At 40.9% G+C, this 25199-nt stretch overlaps 2 protein-coding genes across 2 annotated transcripts in view; one reads left to right on the top strand and one right to left on the bottom strand.

Annotated features, from left to right (window-relative positions):
• The first annotated feature begins 158 nt into the window (after positions 1 to 158).
• On the top strand, positions 159 to 9302 carry LOC139689931 (phenoloxidase-activating factor 2-like). The gene is made up of 5 exons (XM_071587068.1): positions 159 to 377; positions 4136 to 4474; positions 5188 to 5459; positions 7153 to 7316; positions 7974 to 9302. Exons 1-5 carry the CDS (start codon positions 199 to 201, stop codon positions 8169 to 8171), a joined length of 1152 nt encoding a protein of 383 aa, XP_071443169.1. The 5' UTR covers positions 159 to 198; the 3' UTR covers positions 8172 to 9302.
• A 370-nt stretch (positions 9303 to 9672) lies between these two features.
• The window catches only part of LOC139689935 (pancreatic lipase-related protein 2-like), a 49619-nt gene continuing 34092 nt past the window's right edge, over positions 9673 to 25199 (bottom strand). The window contains exons 3-10 of the mRNA XM_071587083.1: positions 17892 to 18048; positions 15914 to 16089; positions 13473 to 13781; positions 11951 to 12152; positions 11769 to 11844; positions 11681 to 11702; positions 11024 to 11198; positions 9673 to 10830 (exon numbers count right to left, since the gene is read on the bottom strand). Of these exons, the coding sequence (XP_071443184.1) occupies positions 10770 to 10830; positions 11024 to 11198; positions 11681 to 11702; positions 11769 to 11844; positions 11951 to 12152; positions 13473 to 13781; positions 15914 to 16089; positions 17892 to 18048 (1178 nt within the window). The 3' untranslated portion in view covers positions 9673 to 10769. The remainder of the gene's footprint in view (positions 10831 to 11023; positions 11199 to 11680; positions 11703 to 11768; positions 11845 to 11950; positions 12153 to 13472; positions 13782 to 15913; positions 16090 to 17891; positions 18049 to 25199) is intronic.

Raw genomic sequence — 25199 nt, 5'->3', positions numbered from 1 at the left:
TGAGGAAGATACCTCATCGGTAATAGCGAATTTGACCGCGGACGCATGTCGACTGCAATTAGTCGGGCTCGCCCCCTCCCCCCTTCCCTTCCCATGCGCCCAGGGGTGTTGCGTCGTCTTGGCCATTCGTGCAACTGCCTTCGCCGGTGACAGGGCAGGTCTTCCTTCATTCTTGTCACTTCCGAGATCGTCGAAGCCATGAGGGTCGTGTGCTGGGTGCTGGGCGTTGTCGCCCTTTCTGTGGTGTCCTCGGGGCAGGACTTCGCGGATCACTTCGAAATGTTACCCATTTCGGGCGACGACTGCTTGTGCTTGCCCTACTACCAATGCGCCAACGGAAGCGTCATAGACGACGGTGCCTCGCTCATTGACATCAGGTGAGTCTCGCTCTAGCTAACTAATTGTAAGCACAGCGCAGAAGTCAGAGTTTCCGAAATAGAGTTGCTTAGTCTGCTTCATTGGAACGAACGATTTCATCTACTTTTTCCACACTATTTTTAACGCCACGACACGTTTCACTGTGATTCGGCACCATCGGATACTACCACGTGCGTTCCACCGCGTGGGGACCTGATGATGTGACAATGTGGGACGTTTCGCACCAATTAAATTCTGTGGTGAATTATGTTTATAAATCCCGTCTTATGGATATGCAAAACTTGCGCGAAAAAAATTTGTAACCATTGAGAATAGCATTGCTTACCCTAGTTACATGCATATAAAATTCGGGAAATAGATGCCAGAACTAGCCGACTCAAGGACTCCTTCTTCCCACGGACAATACGGGATAGCAACTGCAGGGTTATAGATAGCAAAAATTCCACTTGCCACCCTCAGCGTCTAAAAAATAATTAGTTGTAATTAAATGCATGCTCTTCCACTAACCTTATGTGTTTTGCTATAATAACCCATTCTTTCCGAACGACCTCTTTCATGTTCTGTTCATCTGTTTTTAAGTTTCCCTTTCAATCCCTCGTCCCTCTCCGCGGTGGGAAATTCCTGCTACCTGCAACGTTGGGTCGCATTCCCTGCCTTTTAGAGACTCTTTGGGGGTAGAGTGTTTCCTGGTGCATTTTCATGTGGTAGTGATGTATCACATCTTTGCTTGTTGCGTCCTGGCTTCCGTGTTGTAGAATGGCTTTCGTGCTCCATCCTGGGGTGCAGTTTTTAGTTGTTTTGCGGTATATGTGTTTGCATGAGTATTGGATGAAGGGATTTTTGCATGAGTGTGTGCGCTGCTATGGGTGTAATTTTCCGTGTTGTTCTTTTGCATGTGGTATTTTTCCTTTTTACGGTTGGTGACCTAACACCCCCCGCCACACGCCCTTGCGGCGGCTTGCGGGGTATTATATAGATGTAGATGTAGTTCAGCGTGCTGCGGGCGTAGTAAAAGTGTCTGGGAAGTTTTTTCTGTTCTTACATTTTTATACTCCGCACTGAAATGCGTATTTATATTAATATTCATCCGGGTTTTAATTAAACAAACCTTGACCTGTACGCAAATATATATGGATTCATGTGGTTCTTGTGTATATACTAATAAAATTAGAGAGATTAATGGCAGGACAGATAGATCTCTAATTTCATTTCTCCCACGAACGAAAGTTGATCATAATGACATTGTTCGACCGCGGTAGGGTCATGCGCGGGTAAAATTATTCTGGTGTGTATTCACCCCCTGCCACACACCCTGGCGGTGGCTTGCAGGGTATATATATGTCTTGATTGTTCATTATAATTTGATGGAAGAATATTCAACACTTGATATTCAATGCTCATTGTACTTGGCAGTTTAAAGATAAGTTTTTACTTTTTCTTAGTAATAAAGTAGATGCATTTAGTCTTCTGTTTGTTTATGATTTAACACAGATTTATTTTGCAGTGCTATTTATAGTCCTTACGGGGCTATTGTCAGTTAACCATGTTGAGAAGGGCACCCCATTGAATTTCGGAATATTTTGTTATTAAGCCATCTTATTATTTCTATCATGGATCCGAGTGAAAAAGGCCTCATTTGGGAAATTGAGAAGGCTCCAACGCCGGGCAGCCCGTTTTGTAAAAAAATCTTTCAATAAAACGCAAAGCGTCACCTAAATGCTCATGTAGTTGGGGTGGGAATCATTAAAAGAGAGACGATTCAATGCAATATTGACATTATTATATAAATTCAGATCCGCATGTTTCAGCACCGAGGTCTCGCAAATTATTCGTACCCCTACATACATTGGTCGCTTGGATCATGCATATAAAATTCGGGAAATAGATGCCAGAACTAGCCGACTCAAGGACTCCTTCCCACGGACAATACGGGATAGAAACTGCATGGTTATAGATAGCAAAAATTCCACTTGCCACCCTCAGCGTCTAGAAAATAATTAGTTCTACTTAAATGCATGCTCTGTCACTAACCTCGTGTGTTTTGTTATCATAACCCATTCTTTCCGAATTACTTCATTAGTGTTCTGTTCATCTGTTTTTAAGTCTCCCTGTCAATCCCTCGTCCCTCTCCGCGGTGGGAAATTCCTGCTACCTGCAACGTTGGGTCGCATTCCCTGCCTTTCACAGTCTCCTCGGGGTGTAGTGTGCTTTGTGGTGCATTTTCATGTGGCAGTGGTGTTTCACATTCTTGCTTGTTGCGTCCTGGCTTGCGTGTTGTAGGATGGATTTAGTGCTGCATCCTGGGGTGCAGTTGTTTGTTGATTTATGGTTTGTGTTTGCATGAGTGTTGGATGAAGGGATTTTTGCACGAGTGTTCGCACTGCCGTGGGTGTAATTTTCCATGTTGTTTTGCATTTGGTATTGTTCCTTTTTACGGGTGGTGGCCTAATACCCCCCGCCATACGCCCTTGCGGCGGCTTGCGGGGTATTATGTAGATGTATCACATAATTGAATTATTGCGTTAATTGGAAACCATGCTCTCGTATTTTGAGTATGACTCTTATGAATAAAGGTATGTATTTTTTCTTTACCAATGTTGAAAGAGTGACATTACTTCTGTCGCCCTTATCCTGAAGCTGATGCAGTTTGTCCTATTCAAATGGGCAGAAAAGGAGGAAGGACGGGAAAAGTTGTCCCAACTCTTACAACGCGACATGCGGAGGCGTGTGATGGCCCGATTTGCGTAATGCAGCTGAGGATAAAACGTGGAATATCCCGAAATGAGAATGATGAATTACAAGGTTTTCCAATTAAAATTTTTGGGCCGCTTAATCATCGTATTCGCTTTGTGATTTAAGATGAGCAATAATCAGTGTTTGCGCATTCCTCGCAGGGGCGCGGAATGGAGAAGGGGGCATTATGGGAAGCTGGAAAAGCCAATTTGAGCGGAGAAAAAATATTTTAAATTTTCTTAGAATTTTTCTAAATAACTTGAGAATTGAAACCACACATTATACGAGTTAACTTTGATATCCACTTCTACTTTAGCTATTGTTATACTATTATTACGCCCACATGTTTACTCAAAAGGGAGTGAAAATTTATTAATATCCCTCTATAATCTCATTTTTGTACACTTTCTCGTTTGCGCACCCACAAAACCTATGGCATAGCTAGACATTTTTTGTCGGTTATTGCAAATATTCGGAACTCGTCGTAGATCTATAAAATAAAGATCATTAGGGATCAATGGGAGAGATATCGGCTGGATTGTGGTTGACATTGAATAAAGACTAAGGAATCTTTGTAATAAATTTGGTAATGTTCATTTGGGGGATTGCTCTTAACCAGAAAAACCACTTGAAGGCCATTCCCAAGAAATATTCATTTTACTGAGAAATAGTGACCCCCCCTCAAACCGTCAGTTCCAAGGTTTCTCGTATCTCCTATCTCGATGCATGTTACAGGAGTGGACTATGGATTGTAAAATGTTTTTAACGGCCTCAAAAAAGAGACTCGCTTAAATTAAACGGAAGAGATTCTCTCTTGCAACTTTATTCATGAGGAACCGTGTAGAATCGGGGCTACTTCGATGGATGCGACAATGGAAGTTTTTTTATACGGGTGGTGTATACCTCACACTCCCCGCCACACGCCCTTGTGGCGGCTTGCGGGGTAATGCGTAGATGGAGTGAATGTACCATTGAATGCTCAGCGTGAGGCTATTGCAAATGGCTAATTCCGTCTCTTGTCCAGGATGAGGAATCCCGGGTGCGACAATTACCTGGACGTGTGCTGCAAGACTCCGAGGGGGGGGGAGGAGGAGGCGGCTGTGGTCCAGCCGGGCGTCAACGAAGTCTTCGCAGGAGGCTGTGGGGCCCGCAACCCTCAAGGGGTGGGATTCCGCATCACGGGGGCCACGGACCACGAGGCGCAGTTCGGCGAGTTCCCGTGGATGTCGGCCGTACTGCTGTCGGCGGGGGCAGAGGAGGCATCGCCCACCGCCCCTAAGGTCGAGCGCGTCCTCGTTTACCTGTGCGGCGGATCCCTCATCCACCCCCGCGTCGTACTCACCGGAGCCCACTGCGTCGCAAGGTGATATTGCTATTGATATTACATTAGCTGGTTCGGGGGGGGGGGGGGGCAGCATTTCTATGGCATCGTGTGCGCGTCCGTCATCGAAGAGACCGACGGCCTTAATATCCAGGTCGGATATCATTCTGTCGGCGAAATGTTCCCTTAAACAAAGGCCGGAGTAATATCAATTATGGATTATAACATGCGCAGTCATTGTGGCTCTGATTTCTATTTCCTGTTCATACGATGCTCATTGTGGCAGACATGTGCCCACGGTCTCCATTCCCGGTCTTTCAACCGGACTCGGGGGAATGGTGTTAAATGGAATGTGTAGTCGAATCAATTGCTATCAATTGTGGCGATGGTTTGCACATGAACTGCTTTCGTAAATGAGGAATAATTTTATTTCTCAGTAAAAATCGTAATAAGATTACTACACGTGCAGTATTTATTTTACATGTTGACTCATAATTCAAACTAGTTTATCTCGAGTAGCCAACTCTAGTTAGGATAAGATTTCTTACCTATCCGTCGCATCTGGCCCATATTAATCAATGTTTCACGTTTCTAGCTGTACCTTTGAGCCTTCATTCCGCTCGTTTCTCATATTTAATGGTTTAGGAAGTTTGACCATTAAAATTTGATATTTAAAAGAAATGAACATTTTCGGAATAATGGAGGAATGAATTGTCAAGTAATCCTGTTTGCTTTGTTCGGTTTAATTCCAACAGCCATGTGAATGAGACCCTCAACGTGAGGGTAGGGGAATGGGATTCCCAGACGAGCAAGGAAATATTCCGGCACCAAGACAGGGATGTGTCCGAAATCCTCGTCCACCCTGACTTCAGGAAGGAAACTCTGTACAACGACGTGGCCCTGCTCGTCCTCTCCGAGTCTGTGTACCCGGCGAAGCACATTGGATTCGCTTGTCTCCCGCCTCAGGGCCAAGTGACCCCTCCCAACACGAGGTGCTTGGCGAGCGGCTGGGGGAAGGACGCCTTCGGTAAGTGGAAGGAGCGGAAGGGCAATAGCACTCGGAATGCGGAATTAAAATAGATATCTCCTTGCCCAATAGTAGGTCTCAGGGCGTTTTCTTAACCACGCTCTCAAACTACGAAGCGCCACATAATCAGATGATGAGGTAAATGGCTGTGCTTATATTATGCAATGATTTTGGCGTTTCGTTTCCTTGTGGAGGTGGAAGGCGAGATTCAAGGGATTCAAATCTTACGTAACGTTAATCGTCAGGTTATTTCGGCCATATTTTGTTTATGAAGGACTAATTTCACTTTTCCGTAATCGCAAGTCGGCATATTTTGCCAGCGTTTACTATAATAAAACTATCCTTTCAGCAGTTATTCAAACATTAATCATAGTCTTAAAGAAGTATTAATCTCACTGTAGGCATTCTGCTTCCAATACAGTCAAGAAAGCAAGGGAAACAGGTTGTAGTCTTCATTTTTAAATGGCTTTTTCCTTGATTAATAAAAAAATTGTTTATTAGTAATAGTGATTCCGCCGATAATTAAGGCTGGGGAGGTTCAAGTGTGCATCTTATATGGGTTAAAAAGCTGAGAATAGCAGTGCTTAATTCAATGGTAGCCTTTGAGGGCGCAGGGAGATAACATTAGATTAGAAGCTGTTTTAGCCATTGTTTGGTGGAAATTTTCCATCGCACAGACAAAATGAACTTCGGAAATTCCATGCATAACATTTTTGCGCTTTGAACATTGTTTGGTTTGACCCGTGTGGAATGATAATCATGACTGATGATGCCACTCCGTGATGAAAGCATTTAGAATGAATATTAATCGTGGAATTGCTAGTTATATTTTTTCTCTATGCTTCAGATTTTTCGGTGGTTTGCAGATTGTAGGGGGATATCAATATTACTATTATTATTAACATTGACGACTTTATGACGAATGTGATGGTAATCGATGAAACTTCTTTAGCCAATGGGAATTTTTCCACTTGAGACATTTGAAAAATACTTTTTAACTTTTGAGCCTACCTTGTTTTTTTTTGCATTTCAAGTCAGTTTCATTACCGTGGCCGAGATGTATACACGTTTAAAGTAAGTGTATTTTGTTTTGTAGGATTAGTGTACTTAGGGTTTATTATTTCGTTCGACTCCGTGCCAGTTTGTTTATCCCTTACAAATACGTATTACGGTTGTTCCAACACTTCACAATAGGCATTAATTTTCTCAATCGATATGGCGATTGAATAAACCTCCCTTCCCGCTGTTAGAGCTATTTCCAGTGGTGCTAATTGCTAAAATTAAATTTGATACTCAACAGTGATGCCATATGCCAGTGATGTGACTTGGCGCGGAATTTGACGACTAATCGCACGAATTGAATCGATTAATATCTCCTTTACATTTCCATTACCTATACAAAAATTCACTATGGTGTAGCTAAACCCATTAAATACACTATTCTCCGAAAGGTTGGAGTGTGTAACTCTAAGCTAAGATCTCGACTTTTAAGGTTTTATCTACGCCCTCCTTAACCTCGAAAAGTTAACGTGTGCCCTCTCCATCATCTGATTACAAGCAATATGTCGGTGAAAGTGAATTGTAATTGCTTCCTTATTCTGTAAGTGCATAATGACACTGAAACCTTATCCTCCTGCTAGTATTCCCACGCACTGTTCAAATTAAACTCCAATAATTAAGTTTTTGTTAACAGGTAAGGAAGGGAAGTACCAATCCATCTTGAAGAAAGTTGAGATGCCGGTGGTGGAGCACACGAAGTGCCAGCTGTACCTTCGTCGGACTCGTTTGGGATTGTTCTTCAAACTACACAGATCCTTCATGTGCGCCGGTGGCGAGAAGGGAAAAGACACGTGCAAGGTAAAATCTCCATTATTATTATTCCTCGTGTTGGAAACATTTTACGGAAACTATTTGTAAGGAATAGCTTTAGATAATACTGCGCTAGGCATTCCTAAATAAATGCATTTGCTACTATTTGAAGTCTTGCTCTCGTGTAAAATTTTCTCGACTGGTCCATATAAAAAATTGAAGCTTAAATAAAGGTGTTATTTGAAATCCACTCGAGTGAAGTGACGCATTGGACCACGATCATCTATTCGGAAGAAACTACCCATTCGTGTTTGGTCTCCATGAAGTGTTGAAAAATAACCTGCAGTTGAAACTTGGGGCGTTCAACTATAAAAATTCAATTTGGCGCCCAAAGAGGCGGATTATAAATCAGCGTAATTCCTAAAAACCATTTTCATTGTATTTGTCAAGAATGGTTAAACATTTAATATTTGACATCTTGATACTTAAGATAAATTCCGACATTTCATCAATCAAAATAATGTACATTAAGCTTGTGGATGTGAATGAAAGATTTTTCCATAGCGTGCGGAGCCGAATCCATTTCAATAGCCTGGTGTAAAATTGTAGGGCGTTGTGTTACTCGGGATGATTTTTTCCTTGGAAAGGCCTAAAATATTTCCGCTCCTCTTCCGAGCTCGAGTGTCTGACGCTCTTCCGTTCCAGGGCGACGGCGGGAGCCCTCTGATGTGCCCCCACGCCAAGGACGCCGAGCGATACATGCAGTCGGGCATCGTGGCCTGGGGGATCGGCTGCTCGGATCAGGCCACCCCTGGAGTGTACACTCACGTGGCGCTCTTCAGGGACTGGGTCGACGAGAAGATGAGGGAACGCACCCTGGAAACCTCCTATTACACCCTGTGAGCCCAGCAAACGTGTGGTGCTCACGACGAATGTCAACCTTTCTTACGTCGCCCGTAAATTATTGCGGCACGAATGAGTTCTGCGGCCTCTGATGAAGAGAGACACTTGTTTAATACGCATTCCACTATCCCGAGCAGGAGGTGGAAATTATTTGAATTTTGGAAGAGGAGCCCTGCTCGCAATCCCACGTCTAGAAACTCATGGAAATGAACACTCACAAGTTTTTATTCAATGAACTTCATGAAATGTGCTGTTTATTTTCAGGAATCAAGTTTACCAACCATTATCCTTATGTTCTCAATTTTTGTTCTCAACTTTTTTCACGTTGCATGTGTTCACCAAATCTCTATCCGAGCACTATTTGAATACCTCTGTCCCGAAGTTTCCTGTTGTATATTTGGCAAAGCCCATTTGAATTCATGACATTATTCATGGGACCATTTTCCTGAAAATTCATTTCCCCTCTTTCATGGATAGGGGAAGTGAATTTTCAGGAAAGAGGGAATATATTTTCAGGGAATTGTCTTAATTTGATTAAAAGGGATATCTGTCGATTTTATTTTTTAGATTCGTGACATCTTACCCGCAATGCGGGGAAAGACATGTATTCCTTCTGTCTAGTAATTTTTCATGCACTGGGCTAATGTTGCATAATTGTATGTTGGCCCCTTACCCATCTTCAAACTCTTTAAAATGCCTAAACGGTCTGAATGTCAGTGAACCTTTCGAAATGGGAAATACTCACGTTAATCCATTCATTCGACATAAGACTCGACCACTAGTTGTCCCATGACCTGTATATTTTCAGTGACAGTTCACATTTCAGTGAGCGCCAGTTTCCAAAATCATTATTTCTTTGAAGTTAAATATATGTAATTATGCCCAGCCTTGACATTTCATTTCCAGTTATCCTGTTTCACAGCCACCATTTTGTGGGAGGGGACAAGATAGTGCTCTAGCGGATCAGGTTCTTGGAGGAGGGACATACTTAATTAAAACCATTTAATTTTTTATGCATACATTTATACTATCCAATAAGTAGTAGAGTGCCTTAGAAAATTATATTCTTATAAAAATTTTTATATTTATAATAAAATTATGCATACATTAAATAAAATATTTCATCACAGATTTCCAATTACTAAAACACAGTATAACATAATATTACCTACAATCAAGCACCATTACATCGGTAGTGACTAGAGGATAACTACTATTTAACCATAAAATTTAGGGTTTATTATGGCATAATGTTAGGCTTTTATTATGAATTAATGAACTGAGGATATTCCTTCTCCACGATCGAACTTCGGTGTTGTTAACCGCATTTGAATATACCATCCATGATTCCAAAGGGTCGAACAATAGTTTTGATAAATCTGAAAACTCGCGAATTGTGCCACAATGAGATAAGAGTGAAAATACTCGGATATATATATATATATATATAGTGATATATAGTGATATATATATATATATATATAGTGATATATAGTGATATATATATATATATATATATATATATATATATATATATATATATCACTTGGCCTCTTCTCCCCTTTTCTACCATGAATTTTGGATAAATTGTTGATGGAAATAACGATATTGGAGTGTATAATCCTTGGCCATTTTCCTACCTTAATTCTAGGAATACACAACTTTTGATGATCGTCGTCCAATAGCACATAATTTTTGTCAATCAAACCGCGAGCATAATGCGAAGGAATTAACTGTCGTTTTGCCGGTATTAATATTTTAAGTTTGTTGAAAATTCGAGTGACTGCAACGGAGACTCGGCAATATTCTCTCTTGTCTGCGGAGTCACGGCAGAATATTTTCGGACATTTTTCATCGCTCACCTTTAACAGTTGCTCAAACGCAAAACGGCTAATATTGGTTTTTTTGGGGGATATCTGAACTTATCATGAAACACATTCGTATAAATAAAAAATGATTAGGCATGAAGAAATTCGTAGCATGGCAATGCGCGTATGATAGTTTTTTCCTCGTGGGGTCTTGCAAAAACGCCCCATTTTTTTTATATTAATAAAGTTAAAGGTCTCGGATTGGAGTGCAAAAGTATCTTCACGCCTCTCTCGCTCCGTTCCAGCCACGGGTGTAGAACACTTGAGCTGCCTCGACATGATGATGGCACAGTGCTGGCAAGAATGAGCGGCTCCAGTCCGTGGTGCTATCATTGACATTAGGAAATCAATCCACACCAATCTTTGGCTTTCTATTTAATTAGTTACTCTTGTTTGTAGTAATTAACTCCAGAAGAAGTCTGAGATGGAGCCCCGATACTTTTTCTCTATATATTACGAGTAATACGACAGTGATGACATCGGCGATTTTTGTTTTCCCGCTCCGTCAAGTCTTTCTTTCGGGACTAACTTACGGTTGAAAATAATTTAAGTTGCTGCGGAAGTGAATTCGTGAATATAAATGTTTGGCGCACTTTGTTGGTACCCTTTAATTTACGTTGAATGGACTGGCTCTTCGTGTGTGCCCCAAGTCAACGGGCTGCTCCGCCCCCAGCTGCAGGTGGCCCGGAACAGTTTCGTCTCTCTCCTTAATCATTGCGCCCCGCTCCGTTCATAAGGGCATGGAGAATGGAGATTCAGGATACGTCCGGAGATAGTATTTGCCCCTCGCCCTGAAAAGATGGTAAGGCAGAGAAGTGAAATATTTTCAGTTGGCACATACGTACACACACATAAGATATATCCAAGCTTTGTACAGACTTAAAAAATTCTGTATCTGCTGAGATATAAATATTTCGTGAAAGTGAAATTATATTGATTTCGAGGGTTCAGCGGTGGTCACATGGAGTTCATATTAGTGAATACCTCCTCGTCGCCCCGACCCCCATGAATTCGGGCCCGTGGTTGGCGTCGTTCATGAAGTGGTCACACCCCCCTTCGTTGAATTTCTTCCAGCTGTCGCACGGCAAGGCTTCGAAAGACTGCTCATCCAGGATGGACTCGGAGAAGAAACGCCATGCTCTCCAGTGACTACAAACCACTGGTAAACGAAAATGCGCCAATCATTAAAACATAAATCATCTGATTAGCAGAGCAGTGGAATTTTCACCATTGCAGATTAAATTCTGATTGGTCGATTCTTAATATTGGCGTCTTTTTCTCAATATTCCATATGGAGGGGATTCGATCATTGTTATAAGCGTTCTAAGAGATTTCCAGTCAGAAACTTTCCCACGACTCTACATAAAGGATTAAGGAAACGTGGGAAAAAGTTTTAACGGGCTAAATTCGTAGTATTTATGAGGGAGGAATGAGGTCGGGAGACTTTGCTAGATCACTATTAGTTACTATTCCAAAAAGGCAAAGGCTACATCATGTGAGACCTACAGAATAGTTTTGTTTAATAATTTTGATTTCCCACGCAGATGAATTGGTTCTCTGGGTCATCAACAAGGGAACGAAGAGCAGGGCAAGTAATTACTTAGGGGATGATCATTTTCGGTTCAGGAAGGGCAGACTCACGTGTGACACCATAGCAGTGATGAGGTCACTAATAGAGAGGAAAATCGAGTACAATCGGGATGAGATGTCCGAGACATCTGCCACTTGCGGGTGTCTCAGACTGCTCAGTGGCGGATGGGAATTCAGGATTGGCAGGAAGACAGGGGTGTCCATTATCACCCGTGCTTTTCAACGTTAATGTGGAAGGAATGGTAAGAGGGAGACTCTGTAATCTCCATGAAAAGAATTCTTTATTTTTTAAGGATAAGAATGTAAAGATTCCGGAAATACTTGCGTGGGAAGAGTAGCGCGTTGCAACCGGGCTGGACTCCCTGCCCGCTGTTTGGGAAGAAGTCCGCGTGGCCGACGGCGTACGGGACGCCGTAGGCACCTCCGCTCGTGTGAATTACGTCCACGAACTCCGCGTCAGATTGGTCGAGTTGCTCGGACTTCGGGCCCAGTAACTCAATCAGAGGGTAAGCTGGATCAAGTCCTGTTCTCGAAAACAGAAACGTGAGAAAAGTGTCGATTTATTTTCTATTAATCACAGAATACAATGCATCATTCGATAAATTATTTTACCGATACATTTCATCGCGAAATTATTGTGGGTTGATAGATAGAATAATCCCCATTAGGACTATTGCATGACAATATCTAAGTATTCGCGTTCTCTTATAAAATGTGTATGTCGCAAACTTGTTTCAGCGTATGAATGTCACCTCTTCGTGCAACCGTGAAATAAGTAGTTTCATTTCGGAAATGGATACAAAGTTATTTCACTCAATATTTGTAATTTTTGCCAAGTGGCGGCCAGGCCGCTCTATCTCACCAGCAGGTGTCCGCTGATGGCTAAGCATATCCAAATAATTGTCACGAGAAAAGATGATAAAAATTAGATCGTCCAAATATTTTTGTTTTCATAATGGCAATATTAGACTAGATTATAGGTTGTTTCATTATTTGATGCTGTAAAGTTTTGGTTTAGAGACTGAGCTCTTGGGTATCTAGAAAAGGTGTATCGTATCCCCGTATTATGTACGCAATTGAGACAATTTTTTAACCGTCCTCACAATAGAGGAGTGTATTTAACTATTATGAATTACGAAACAGAAGGGGATTATTTTTCTAATCTTGTCAAGAAGTGTATCACGTTAAATGATTTAAATTTAAAAAAAGACTGAGTAAAAATAGAAATATAGTATGTGATCAAATACGGATGAATGAATCAGTCCTTTAATGTACCAGTAGTTTGTTATTCAGAGAGGCTATCGACAGCTGAGGATATTTGCGCGATTGGGAATGGGTGTGTGATTTGAGCACAGGGTAGGATATTCAGGGAAAGGGGACGCGATGAGTAAAACGGTGTTAGCCTACTCCTAGAGAAAAGGGGCGAGGGAGTGGAAGTGTCGCGGGGTGGACGCAGTTTAACGTCGCATCCGACGTTCTCCCCTTGCAATGCTCTCCGCAACCCAAAATGGAGTTGGGAGAATACCGGAAAATCCAGCCACCGCCGGGAGTCGAATCCGGTCCTTTGGAGTGGGAAGTCAGGACAATAGCCATCGCTTTAATCCGACTCCATCTTTAATGATAATATGTTGGATATGCGTAGGCAGATTCCAATTAAAACATTCATTACGATCTGCAAGTTATTGTTTGATTTACTCCTGTCTTTTATGAGATCCAACTCAGTCATTGGATGTAACTTGGTCTCGATTGGGCACAACCTCAGATCCTTTCGTTTTGAAAATAATGAATATCTACGGCGATGACGTGACTTCTACTCACGTCGACGAATGCAGATAAGTCTCACCCGTAATGCGACCGACCCTCCCGGAGGTGATGTGGTGTCCGGCGATGCCGGCCACTTGGGCGCCCAGGCTGAATCCAACAATATGAAGGTCCTTAAGGAAACTGGAAGCTGTGGATCTCTTGGCTCGGGGTATGTCGTTTATGGTCCGCTTGGAGCCTTCCTCTATCGCGGCCGCCATCGAATCGATGAAGCTGGCCACGTATCGTCCAGCGGCCCTGGTATTTAACAGAGCCCACGGGTACCAGGGCCCGGCGGACAGCTTCCGCCAGTCTACGACCACTACATTCCATTTCCCTTTTCTGCTAACGGCTGTAATAAAATGGGAAGGCACTGGTTGAAATTGATCCCTGAACTGTATAGCGACATTCCACAGCTTTTTAATGCATACTTAGATAGATTTTGCCTATCGATTAGGAGCTGTAGCAAATATTCGATTCGTATTACCGAAATAAACAAGGTCTGATGCCCTCCGGTGTTGAATAAGTTGAGTGAAATAAGTAATTTAAAATGATAAATGCTGCAATTGCTTCTTCTCATAATTCTAAAGTGTCCATTAAAGTTGTAAATCAAAATTTAACTAGCAATTCAGTGTTTTTATTCAACGTCTAAAATAATTTCGAGGACACTGGTGTTTAACCCGCGTAGCAGAAAGTGTTTTTGTGCAATATATGAATTAAGATTTATCCAAGGAGTACTCTAAATAAAGGAAACACACATAAAGAAATAAAAGGTATTTTTATTCCTCTGGAAAAATTCGCAATGATTGTCTCTTTGATTTTCATTGAAGTTAATGTCTCATAATTGCTAGGTATCTCTCATAAAAAGAGCGAAGGGACTATAAAGTCTCATCTATCGCCCCAATAAAGTCTTCTGATAAATGTATAGTAAGGAAATAATATTTTATTTATCAGTACGTGCGGAAATGCAGAACCACTCGCGAATGTATCATAAACTACATACAACCTCCTAGCTGAAGTTGAGATGAACTGCAATCCAAAAGCACACTTATGCCATTTCATTGCTTACTTAACTCTGGTCCGATCCCTTTTTGGCTGACGCATAATGGTGTATGGAGAGTAATTGACGCACTTATCTAAATTATAAATTGGTAAGATATCAAATACACTGGAGAAGTATTAAATGAACAGATCCTTGGGCATTTTACGTCACTGAGTGTCTCAGAGAAACTTCATATTTCTTATACTGCGCGGCGCTATAATCATTTAGCGCCGCGCCTCGTTGACCAAGGTTCTGTACAATAATTAAACGTGTGATACATACCGAATGACATGGCATTTTGAGTCGAATTCAAAAATCGTCTTAAGATTACATTTTACGAGAAAGAGGTTGACTTTATTTCATTCTCAAGTCCCCCGCAATTATCAAGCGGAAGTATTTCATGGGAGGATTGTTTATAACGGCAAGAATTGCCTAAATAATAGAGGGTAACCCGACGCAAAGATGAGCAATGACTGTAATAAAGACGCTCGAAATATTTATTTCCCAATCAGGCGGCATGTATTTGCCTTGTGCAGCAAGTAAGAAAAATAACTTTTGCAATAGTCATTACATTTCCTCCAAGTGGTATAATGCGATAGAGGTACAGAGGTGGTCGAAATATTTTTCAAATGGGTTGTGAGGAAACTTGGCCCGTGTAACACGGCTATGCGTGAATCGAATTATTATTATATCAGTGTTTTAGTCGACCTCCGATGGCACAATAAGCGAGAACGAATATGCATTTAGTAGGAGCCAGGTAGCCATTTTGTAGAGCGTTGGGCTATACCACCTGCTGAAAGTCACGAGTCAAAATCCAGGTGACTCTTTGCGTATATGAATGCACTCACTCTGAATATTACTGCTTATAATAATAATTTTATTACTCCCATTGCACTACGGTAGTGGAGACCATGTAAGTAAAATGAGAAAGATAAGGAGTAGAACATGTAGATTTTAGATATCAAATTTCCCACGAGCGATCAGAGATCAGAATACGAGCTCGTAGCTTTATCCGACCGCGCTAAGGGGAGATATTTTGCGTCAAAATTGGTTTGGCTTGAAATCACCCCCTGCCATTCATCCTTGTGGTAGCTTGAAGGGTACCAGTATATATATGTATAAAATACAATAATAATATTGGAGAAATCATTAAATGCACATAAATTGACTTACCACCACCTGCAAAACATCCTCATAGTCTTAAGTAGCTTGAAGAGTTCTCATTGGTGTAGTGGGAGATCTGCAAAACAGTATCTATCTCTCTCTTTCTCAAATCTTATCTCAACTTACAAACGTGCTCATGCAGGGTGAATTGGGTCATTTCCTCGATGTCGCAAGTGGCGATAGATTTTACGTGTGGTTAAACGTAAGAACTGAAGTCCTCAGGTGTAATGTCCTGAAGACCAATAGGCTATGGCTTTGCCATGACGACTGCAACTCACCATTGAGGAGGCCTTTGATGGCCACGGCGTCGTAAGATTCCAGGAAACCATGGATGATGATCATGGTTGGGATGGACGTGTTCATTCGGATCACGGCCTCTTCAATCTTGTTAGGGTCCACGCGTTGGAATTTCTTCTTCCCTTCCATCCTGAGACCTCGGGATCGCTCCTCCACTCTTCCGGGTCATTCACAGCACGTAAGCAATGCACGTACGGATGCAAAGGATTGATTAAAGGGTAATTCCGCACGCGTAGGATGACGGGCAAGGCAAACAGGTAAAAGCGAGTCATTACGTTATCTCTAAAATCGATAATCTCATGAAAGTCACGGATTTTGGTAGAAATTTCGCCACTTTGCAAAAATAGCGAGCTGATAAATTCAAAGGTGAATGTTTCTTATTCTGGAAGTATTTTATACTCTACAGTATTTTTATTCCCAACTTACAGTAATTATATACCCAACAAATTTCATTAGATGACTAGAAAAATGATGCAGAGGTTAGTCACTATTTTTAAATATTTTTTGACTTAACGGCTAAAAATTTACCAATCGGCATAGGATGCGCCAGTTAATGATCCACCTGGACCTCCTGATCTAGGTGAGAGGCTAAAAGTGACTCCACCAACCGGACCTAGACTTTATGTTCGCTTTTAATTGAAAGAGTTTTAGAAGGACACCGTCTGGAATCGCTTCATTCAATGTGCCGTGAGTTAACATTTTCCACCTTCTCATTTCACTTTGGGTTTCGTCTCCATGACTCTGATCAGTCGGATATCCATTATTAGTGAGCATCAATGCCATACTTTATTTGAATGCAGATTGCTGGAATAACAGGAGTGAAAGTAATTTATTTTATTTTTAAGTTTAAATGCCGCGCCCACTGTTTACAAACAACCCACGTGGCTCACCCAAGGTCGCTCGGGAACCTTGATTCGCTCTCTCGCCTTCCTCGTGCTGTAGCGCTGCAGTCGCATTTTTTCGAATTCTATCGCACGCATGCGCAATATCGCGTTTTCCATTCTGAGTGTACTGAGAGCTGATAATTTTTCATTTAAGCCAACTCATGAAAAAAATAATAAAAGTACTACAAAGGGACATGTTAATTTAGTGTAAGCCACTGTATACGTTGACATTTGGAGAAGAGGGCCGCTAGTTCGAGAATGTCAGAAAATGTGAAATATGCTTGAATTCAAACTGTGCATCATTGCCCACCAGTGCACATTTCATTTGCAAAATTAAGCGGTAAGGTGCCGACATATGCAGAGCTCAACAATCGCCCGGGTACGTGCCCTGGAGACATCTCAAACTCGGTATACGAACATTATCCATAATGCTAGTGAAATTGTTCAATTAAAATAGGATGCAGGTTTTAATACTATTTTAGAATCGTGATACCTGCTCACAATATGTAATTAGTAGAGTTAAAACCATTGTAATCATAGAATTTTCATGATTCAGGACCAAATAAATTTTGAATCTTCAATTACACTTCATTGTCCATTCATGTTCGGAATGCTGATGAAAGGTCACTGTTGTTCGTACGCTAATTTCGCTCGTATTTACGGGGCCCACCGTTGTTATTCGGTGAATTTTTTGTTTACTTCGCTGGCGCGCAAGGTGTTGACCGTAAAACGTATTAGGGAAGGGAGCAGTGATATTTGATTTTGTGGGGGTATTTTGAATAGCAATACCCGAATGAACGATTTTCGCATTGAAGTACCAATGTGTCAAGCTTCGCTTCGTGAACATTTCTATTATCTTTACATGGAAATGAAACAAAAGATCTCTGCATTTAAGTTGAAAACTTTAAATTTTAAATAGAAGCTATACCAAATTTAGAGTTATTTGATTCAATTATTATCATAGATATCAAACAACAGCTCTCCATGAGTAGCAAACAACCGCTTGGTTACCAATCAGGTTACGAGAATAAGCTTCCAGATGTGTTTTTTTGGGGAATGAAATAATTCCACTTACCGATTGTACAGATGAAATGTGACGTAGTTGTCCTCTTTGAGCGATCGAGAATTGACGGATTCAGGGCTGATGCTCACCGGTCTCAGTCGAAAGAAGTAGCCCGCCAAGCCCGCTAAGCTGGGGTCCCTCTTGCTTTCCTGTGCTTCCGCAGACATTACTACGTGTGGGAGGAAAATAGCAGAAATGTTAGGCTAAAGAACATTCTTTATAATTAGTTAAAACTTTTCTGCTATTTAAGATGCAGGAAATAAAATGCGATTGTGTTGCTTGAATTTGGATTATAAGTTAATCCAGAAAAATCACATCCGTCGACATAGTTCTTCCTCGTTTCAAGGGATGACGTTGATTGAATTAACTGCTTCAAGCGGGTCATGTTGAAACAATGTTCCCCTGTTCGAAATTTTAAATGACTTTATATGTTATTCAATACAACTGCATACTATCCATAGTAAATTTAAATGTGTTTACAAAATCTTCAAGTTAAAAAATGTCGCGAAAACGTTGAAAAGTGCGACGAAAGAAAGGAAGTATTGATTTTGAACCAAAAGTTTTCATATCAGTATCGTTCATCGGATCCTAACTATTGCGATTCGTAGACGCATATGCGTAGAATATTAATGAAATATTTTCATATATCAGAGCTATTGTTTTGTTAGCTGGAGTATCAAACGCAACATTTATAATTCGAAGTTCATATTAAGGGGCTGACAATCTATTGGATACGGTGAGAATGAGCATTAGTTTACAATAGAATGCGCACATTTCGTTCTGTTCTAAGGGTAGAACCGACAGCAAAAGCAGTTAGTTGATTTGTGATGACAAAACATCCCTGTATGGAAGAATGAAATTTGTTATTTACTTGAGCGGTGGCATTTATAGCATATAGACTATGAGGTAGCAGAGTGATCTACTCTCAGAGATTTCTATTTGACATGTTCCAAAATTCCTATTTCAATCGTAGAATAACTATTTTTCAAATGATTTATACTTTTTATGGCTAAATTATTATCTCTAAAACATCTAATTGGTTTTTGTATTTAAATTATATCAAATCATTGCACCTGCCCAATTCAAAAAGACTATTAGAAAGATTCTGAACAAACGAGTTTAACAATGACAATGAAGGAGTTATAATGGCCCCACACTACTTAGGTAGATCAGAACACAAAGAGAAAATAAGGGAGATAGATTCCAGTACAGATAGATAATACAAATACTCATTCTTTCCCCGAACAATTAGAAATCATAATAGTAAGAAACCGAAGTAACTTTAGAAATATTAAAAACATTGAATTTACAAGACGGAAGTAAATTAAACATTTTAAAGATATTGGGCATATTTGTAGGTGCATGTGTATGTTAGTTGGTAGTTTGTGTGTGGACTGTTTAGTGTTCTTGAATGAATGCATACCATGTTTTGATTGTGCATTTTATTAAATTGTGGCTTTTGCATTCTGTTTTTTTCTTTCTTAATTACTGGTGGTGTCCTAACAACCCCCGCCACACGCCCTTGCGGCGGCTGGCGGGGTATTGAGTAGATGTAGGGTGTGTGGCAGGGGGTGATTACACAACAGTCTACGCCTGACCCAAAACACCTTTCTCTCATTCCGCGGTCGGGCGTCATTATGATCCCTTATCGTTCGTGGGTAAAATGGCATCTGAAATATTCCTGTTCTGCCCTCTAATTTTACTGACACGATCTCTCCTACGGGACGGAACTCGGAAAAATAACCTACATTCTACAATGTCTGTTTATGAAGATTCATAATGTTTCAATTCTCAGGTAGTTGTGATTTAAATATGGCCGATACGTACAGGTAAGCTAAGTGAAAATTTATCTATCAGGTATATTTTCTTTTTCCTTAGCCACCACATTCCCTAATCTACCACATTTTCTTCTTGAGAGTAAAAGCATTTCATTTTCTTACCTGGAAACGGTAATTGAGGCTTCCCGTTCATTTCCGAGCGGTTCTGCTCTGAGAACAACCCTCATGGTGCGGTTGACCGCAACCCTCTCGCATCGCTGTGCACATTCAAATGGTTCGGAAGATGAAGAATGTTTTGAAGCGAGCGGTTCACGGCGTCTCTGAAGCAAAGGCAACACGGACTATTGCAGAAGCAACGGGTTCTCAAAAGAAATATAGAACGCCTAACTTTCAGTGTACGAGTTCCTGTTGACGTAGACATTTTTTGTATATGAGAAAAGTTTTGATTGGCGTGAAAGTGTATTCGGTGCTCCCTGAAGGCCAGCAACAATCGTACCCAAGATAATGGGTGTGCGGGCGCCATTGACATACTTATCCGGGTGAATGTATAGTGTAACGAATTTGTGCCGAATAATAATATCACTGTGTTGTTGGGAGAATAAGGTTCCCACGGTCGTCCAAACTTAATGAAGTGTTACAAATATACTACCTTGATCAAAAAGTTCCCGGAATAACCACCGTGTGGCGCTCCCATCGTTCCGATTTGAGTTCTGTTTTTTTTGTTAAATTGGTACATCTGTTGTTGATATTCCCTTTAAATCTTAGTGTCATAACTTGACATTTGCAAAAGTTACGTAGCCAAGAGTACATCTATCTCTGTGTGTGTTGGCGATTTTTTACAATTGCAGAAATGGATTTAAATTTGCAACAACGAACTTGTATTAAATTTTGCGTAAAAAACGGATTTAGTGGCGCACGGACGTTGGAAATGTTGGAAAAGTGTTTCGGCAACGATTCTCTAAAAAAAACGGTCGTTCACCAGTGGCACGAGCGGTTCAGAAGTGGTCGTGAGTCAATCGAAGATGATGAACGAAGTGGCAGACCATCGACATCGAAAGTCGGTGAAAAAATTGATAAAGTAAAAGAAATGTTGGTCAATAACCGCAAATTAACCATCAGAGAAATAGCGGAGGACTTGAACATTGCCTATGGATCCGCCCAAGACATTGTGGTTAATGATTTGGGTTTCCGTCGTGTAGCAGCAAAGTTGGTGCCAAAAGACCTCAATTTCATGCAAAAAAGAGACCGTGTTGACGTCGCAAAAGACATGATTTGCGAGGCTGAATCCGATCCCACATTCATCAAAAGGATCATTACTGGAGACGAGACGTGGGTTTATGAGTACGACACGCAATCCAGACATCAGGCAAGTGAATGGCGTTCACCAAATGAGCCGAGACCAAAAAACCACGTCGTTTTCAGTCAAAAAAGAAGGCAATGCTGACGGTTTTCATGGATTACAACGGTGTAGTGCATCATGAATTTTTGCCAGAAGGCCAGACAGTAAACAAAGAGTATTATTTGGGCGTTATGAGACGCTTGCGTGAAGCAATTCGCCGAAAGAGACCAGAAATGTGGGCAGAAAACTCGTGGATTTTGCACCATGATAACGCACCGTCGCACAGTGCTATCATTATTCGTAATTTTTTGACGAAAAATGCAACAAATACCATCCAACAGCCACCGAATTCACCTGATTTGGCTCCCTGTGACTTCTTTCTGTTCAATCGAGTTAAAAAACCATTACGGGGAACGCGTTTTAGCAGCCGAGAGGAAGTAATGGAAAAATCGCAGGAAGCACTGATGGACATACCGAAAACCGAATATAAAAAATGTTTCGAGGATTGGATCAAGCGCTGGCATAAGTGTGTTGCAGTCGATGGGGATTACTTTGAAGGGGACAATATAGATTTAGATGAATAAACTTGTATTTTTAATTTTCTGAATAAATTCCGGGAAATTTTTGATCAAGGTAGTATATTCAGCGAAGAACCGTAGGCTTCAAACATAATATCAGCTATTTCAGAACTCGGAGTGTTCTGTATTTTATCATCACAATGTCTTCCTTCAGTATTTATGAGTCTCCTGGGGATCACGTAATGTCATCGAACAAATTATTGTTACTTTCATTGATTATTGATTTTTGGCTTAATTGCATCACGGCTGTCGCACGTTTTAACATTTTCATAAAGTTATTCCAAAAATACAATGCAGGCATTTGATCGTTATTAAAACGGTAAAGGATGTGCTTCAGATGTCAGCAAACCCAAAAGCAACGTTTATTTTTGCTGATTATCGGTTCATTATACAGTTAATTCATTTGCTGTGACACCCAATAATCAGACCAAGACACTTTAGGGAAGCTTTTCTCATGTGCCTGTCTAAACAAACAACGCTACTGACCCTTGATGGGGTATCCTAATGCAACAAAGCAATTCACTCAATCAAGATTCAATGCTTGGATTGGCATTGAATACAATTACCATAAACACGTTCCTCGATTCACGGGCACATTAGCCCATTGGAAAGCTGTTGATTGCCGTGTACCCGATGAGAATTGGGAGAGCGATAGTCTAATACGTAGATCGTTCGACTAATAACCCGAGAGCCTCAGTTCCAGTTCGGGTGACCTTGGGCACCGCCGCATCAAACGTGTTCGAATCTGAATTAATAATAACCAAGTTTCCCGTATGGTTTTGGTCGCATTACACTCCGGGGCGTAAAAATGACTTGGTGTGATAGTATTCGTCGTGTTCCAAGTTGCGTCAGACTTCCCGCAGTTCCTCTCCTGTTTCGCACACCCTCTTTTGAATTCTTCCCGTAGTAGTGCGACGTAATATGGCAGCCCAGATCCAAGAATTAGACATGAACTTGGCAATGGAAATATTTGAAATTGTAGTTTTTATGGAATGTGAATGTCTTTCCTTCTCTTGCAAATTTTAAACAAAAATCGAAAATTTATGCCGAAAAATTAAAATTATTTTTAAGTATCAAATGATGGTCTTGTTTCTTTCTTTCTGTTTCGTCATCTGAAAGAGAATCCCCAATGCAAACAAATACATTTTCAATAAATGAATCACACTTTACTGTGATGGAATTAACATTTCTTTTAATGCCTCCAATGTTTACTTACTTTAGGAAAGAGCAACGAAACTCAACTCGAAGTGGTCAAATCTTACGAGGCGAAATAGTTTATCTTTCGGAGACTTTAAATATTTATCGAAATACTTTATCTATTTTCGGAGCTCGTGATATAAATATTGTCACATAAAGTTGCACAGTCAAATTAAAGAATACCACAAACTTTGATCTTTGAACAGGTTGTACGTCCCCTTAGTTTCATGGGAAAGGGTGTCATTAGTCAATGAGATATTCTCTATATGATCCAAATCTTACAAATTAATACCTTTTCCTTCAAAAATTGGCAGCAGTTCATGCCTCGCTGCGATGGCATAGAAATTAATGGGCGAACGTCAGGTTTTAACGGTTGGATTCCGTCTGTCGAATTCTCATCGGTTTAAGGAATATTATTGGCCAAATACGATTTTCAATTCTTAATATCAGAGATATGACAAATTTAAAGATTGATACTCGTTTTCTGGATTTGGGGAAAAATATTTAGGGATGGTCGGTTCTGGTAGTCATCTTGTCTCAAATTCTCCAAATCCGTTTGGTAGAAAACCCGATTTGTGGCAGTGAAATAAATGGTTAGTTTCTCGGGTAATCACATGCCAAGGGAAATCGGTCATGGTTCGAACCCTCCGGGTCATTCTGAGAGAGAGAGAGAGAGACACCTCGGCAACTAAGACCTTGACCGAATCCAACCACCCAACTCATCGAAACAGGATTTTATTCCAGCCTGAAATAGCCAGATAATTGGCCATCGATGCCGGGGGTCATTAAAAATATCACGGAAACCTATTTACAGAGCAAGTCGATAATCGTATCTTTCTCAATCACACATCGTTTAACTTTGATCGAACGCCTTTCTCTATCGAAACTGAATACCATTTCTTTATCTTGCGTCGCGAAAATTCCACGGACAAAGAATCAAAAACCATTTGCTGTTAACTTCTGGAGATAGGAATTTTATGCCCCGTCTCGTCCGATTTTGCTGCGGCGTTATAATCTGGGGAGTATGCATCATCATATGTCATTCATTCGGCCTCAATTCAATAAATGTACGGAGAAAACGGTTGAGGTAGGTAATTATCATGCCAATTTAAGTCATAGTGATTATTTTATCTTCGCCGATGGCTGAAGTTATTTTGTATTAATAAATACCATAGAGGAAACATAGTACGAGACAAATGTAAATGTACAGAAATACTATATGTCGACAAATCGCAGTGCCCCACACCCAATTCGAAACCACGATCGTGGAGCTCACTCAAATTCAGTCGCCCTACCAGTCGCCATCAGATTCAGTCTGCATCATGCACTCAAGTTTATCCTGGCTATCTAAGCTAAGAAATCGGTAGCTATTCGCTCATGCCCTAATATTATTGACGCACTACAAAGAAAACCACGCTAAACTGTGACATAATGAAACTCTAGATGTTTAAAACTGTAATATGTTAGGTTTTTTTATTTTGAAAGTAACTGATTTTCGCATGCAACATAATTCACGTACGTATAAAAAGAAACAAATATATGCATACTTTTAATAATAATCTCGGGTAAATTTATATCAGGGTGAGGTTTATGTATGCAATGTAGATAATTTGAAATCTAAAAAGAATAAGGAAATGCATGCAAGATATTGAGCATGCGTGTATACTTTTGTTTCATAGGTGTTTCATTAGAATAGTCATTTCCATTTCAATCTATGATTGTCGATTATACCGATCTGGCACGATAGGAAATAGTTTCACCGACCTGGCGGCGGAAGAGGCTCAACCAAGGTGCAGCACTGGCATTCCTCGGTGGCCTCGCCATAACCAACTGGAGGCGAGCCTCCTCCACTGGATTCTCCATCTCTTCCTCCAGCCCTCTCCTGGCACGCAATGGATTTGCGTGTCAGGAGAATTACACGCAAATCCATTGCCTGAATTTTCCCTCTCCTGACACGCAATGGATTTGTATAAGCATACATTTTCAGACGATGTAATGGATGGCTGATAAACTCCATATTCCAGTTACTACGTTGAGGGCGTAATGAAATCTCTCCTGCTAGGGCACTCATATTTTCTCCACCCTACCTTTAGGACGGAAGTCCATGAATTCCCCTGAATGTTGGTTTCGGGCCATTGGTGCTCAGCTTCTCAGGACTGGGTATTTCTTATTCCAATACCAGCTGCACGCGCGCCATCGTTCACTTCACTTCCTTTCCTGCCGTCGTCGACCAAAACCCTTTTCATGGTCCATCACATTTGTAACCTGGTATTGATATTTGCATTGTGCCGGTGCTCCGCGTGAAAAGTTTATGATTTTCTAGAAGACCGGATTTTTCACCTTTAAGAAGTTCTCGAGAAGGTTTTGAAGCGATTGACTGCGTTGAGGAAAAGACAATCTGAAATTGATACAAAGTTTAAAGATTTGA

Source organism: Hetaerina americana, unplaced genomic scaffold (genome assembly GCF_022747635.1).
Source record: "Hetaerina americana unplaced genomic scaffold, ioHetAmer1.1.p SCAF_29, whole genome shotgun sequence".
Classification (NCBI taxonomy): domain Eukaryota; kingdom Metazoa; phylum Arthropoda; class Insecta; order Odonata; family Calopterygidae; genus Hetaerina; species Hetaerina americana.
This window is presented reverse-complemented; position numbering and strand designations above follow the sequence as displayed.